Source organism: Sinocyclocheilus grahami, unplaced genomic scaffold, assembly GCF_001515645.1.
Source record: "Sinocyclocheilus grahami isolate Dianchi unplaced genomic scaffold, SAMN03320097.WGS_v1.1 scaffold714.1, whole genome shotgun sequence".
NCBI classification, from domain to species: Eukaryota; Metazoa; Chordata; class Actinopteri; order Cypriniformes; family Cyprinidae; genus Sinocyclocheilus; species Sinocyclocheilus grahami.
In genome coordinates this window covers 332,786-333,324 of record NW_015505893.1, presented here as the reverse complement: position 1 = coordinate 333,324, position 539 = coordinate 332,786, and the positions used below count along the sequence as shown (strand labels likewise).

The 539-nt window shown below is 40.4% G+C and overlaps 1 protein-coding gene across 2 annotated transcripts in view; it reads left to right on the top strand.

Annotated features, from left to right (window-relative positions):
- The first annotated feature begins 6 nt into the window (after positions 1 to 6).
- Positions 7 to 539, top strand: part of lgals8a (galectin 8a) — a 10,427-nt gene continuing 9,894 nt past the window's right edge. For both annotated transcript variants that reach the window (XM_016244318.1, XM_016244317.1), the window contains exons 1-2: positions 7 to 117; positions 324 to 412. In XM_016244318.1, the coding sequence (XP_016099804.1) occupies positions 79 to 117; positions 324 to 412 (128 nt within the window). In that variant the 5' untranslated portion in view covers positions 7 to 78. The remainder of the gene's footprint in view (positions 118 to 323; positions 413 to 539) is intronic.

The following is a 539-nucleotide window of genomic DNA, read 5'->3' as shown; positions in this document are numbered from 1 at the left end:
GTTTATATTTTCTTCCTGAACTGGTGATTAACTCGTAATAACAGCATATAAAAAGACTTTCTGAACAGCACCGCCAATATGTCTGTCGCAAACCCGAAACAAACAACAATGAATCCAGTAAGAGTTATTCTACTTACACTTTTTGCTGACGGGTCAGTGCTTCTAGTACATAGACTGACAAGTTTAATTTAGACTTCATCTGTTTATCTGTTAATGCTTGATCTGCTTTGCAGGGATGAACGCGTAAGTGGTTATATCTTGTAGACCTTTAAGGCAGGGCAAACTGAGTCAGCGTGTCTCATGATTTTACTTTCTGCCTGTAGACGGTTCCTTATGCTGGTACCATCCTGGGCGGACTTCAACCCGGAGAGATGGTGCTCATTCAGGGCAGTGTTCCCAGTGATTCAGACAGGTGAGCGATTCAAAGGTTTGAATTGGTTTCATATTGGAATCATTCTTTCCACCTTAAATGTGACCCTGGACCCCAAAAATAGGTCATAAGGGTCAATTTTTTGAAATTGAGATTTATACATAATCTG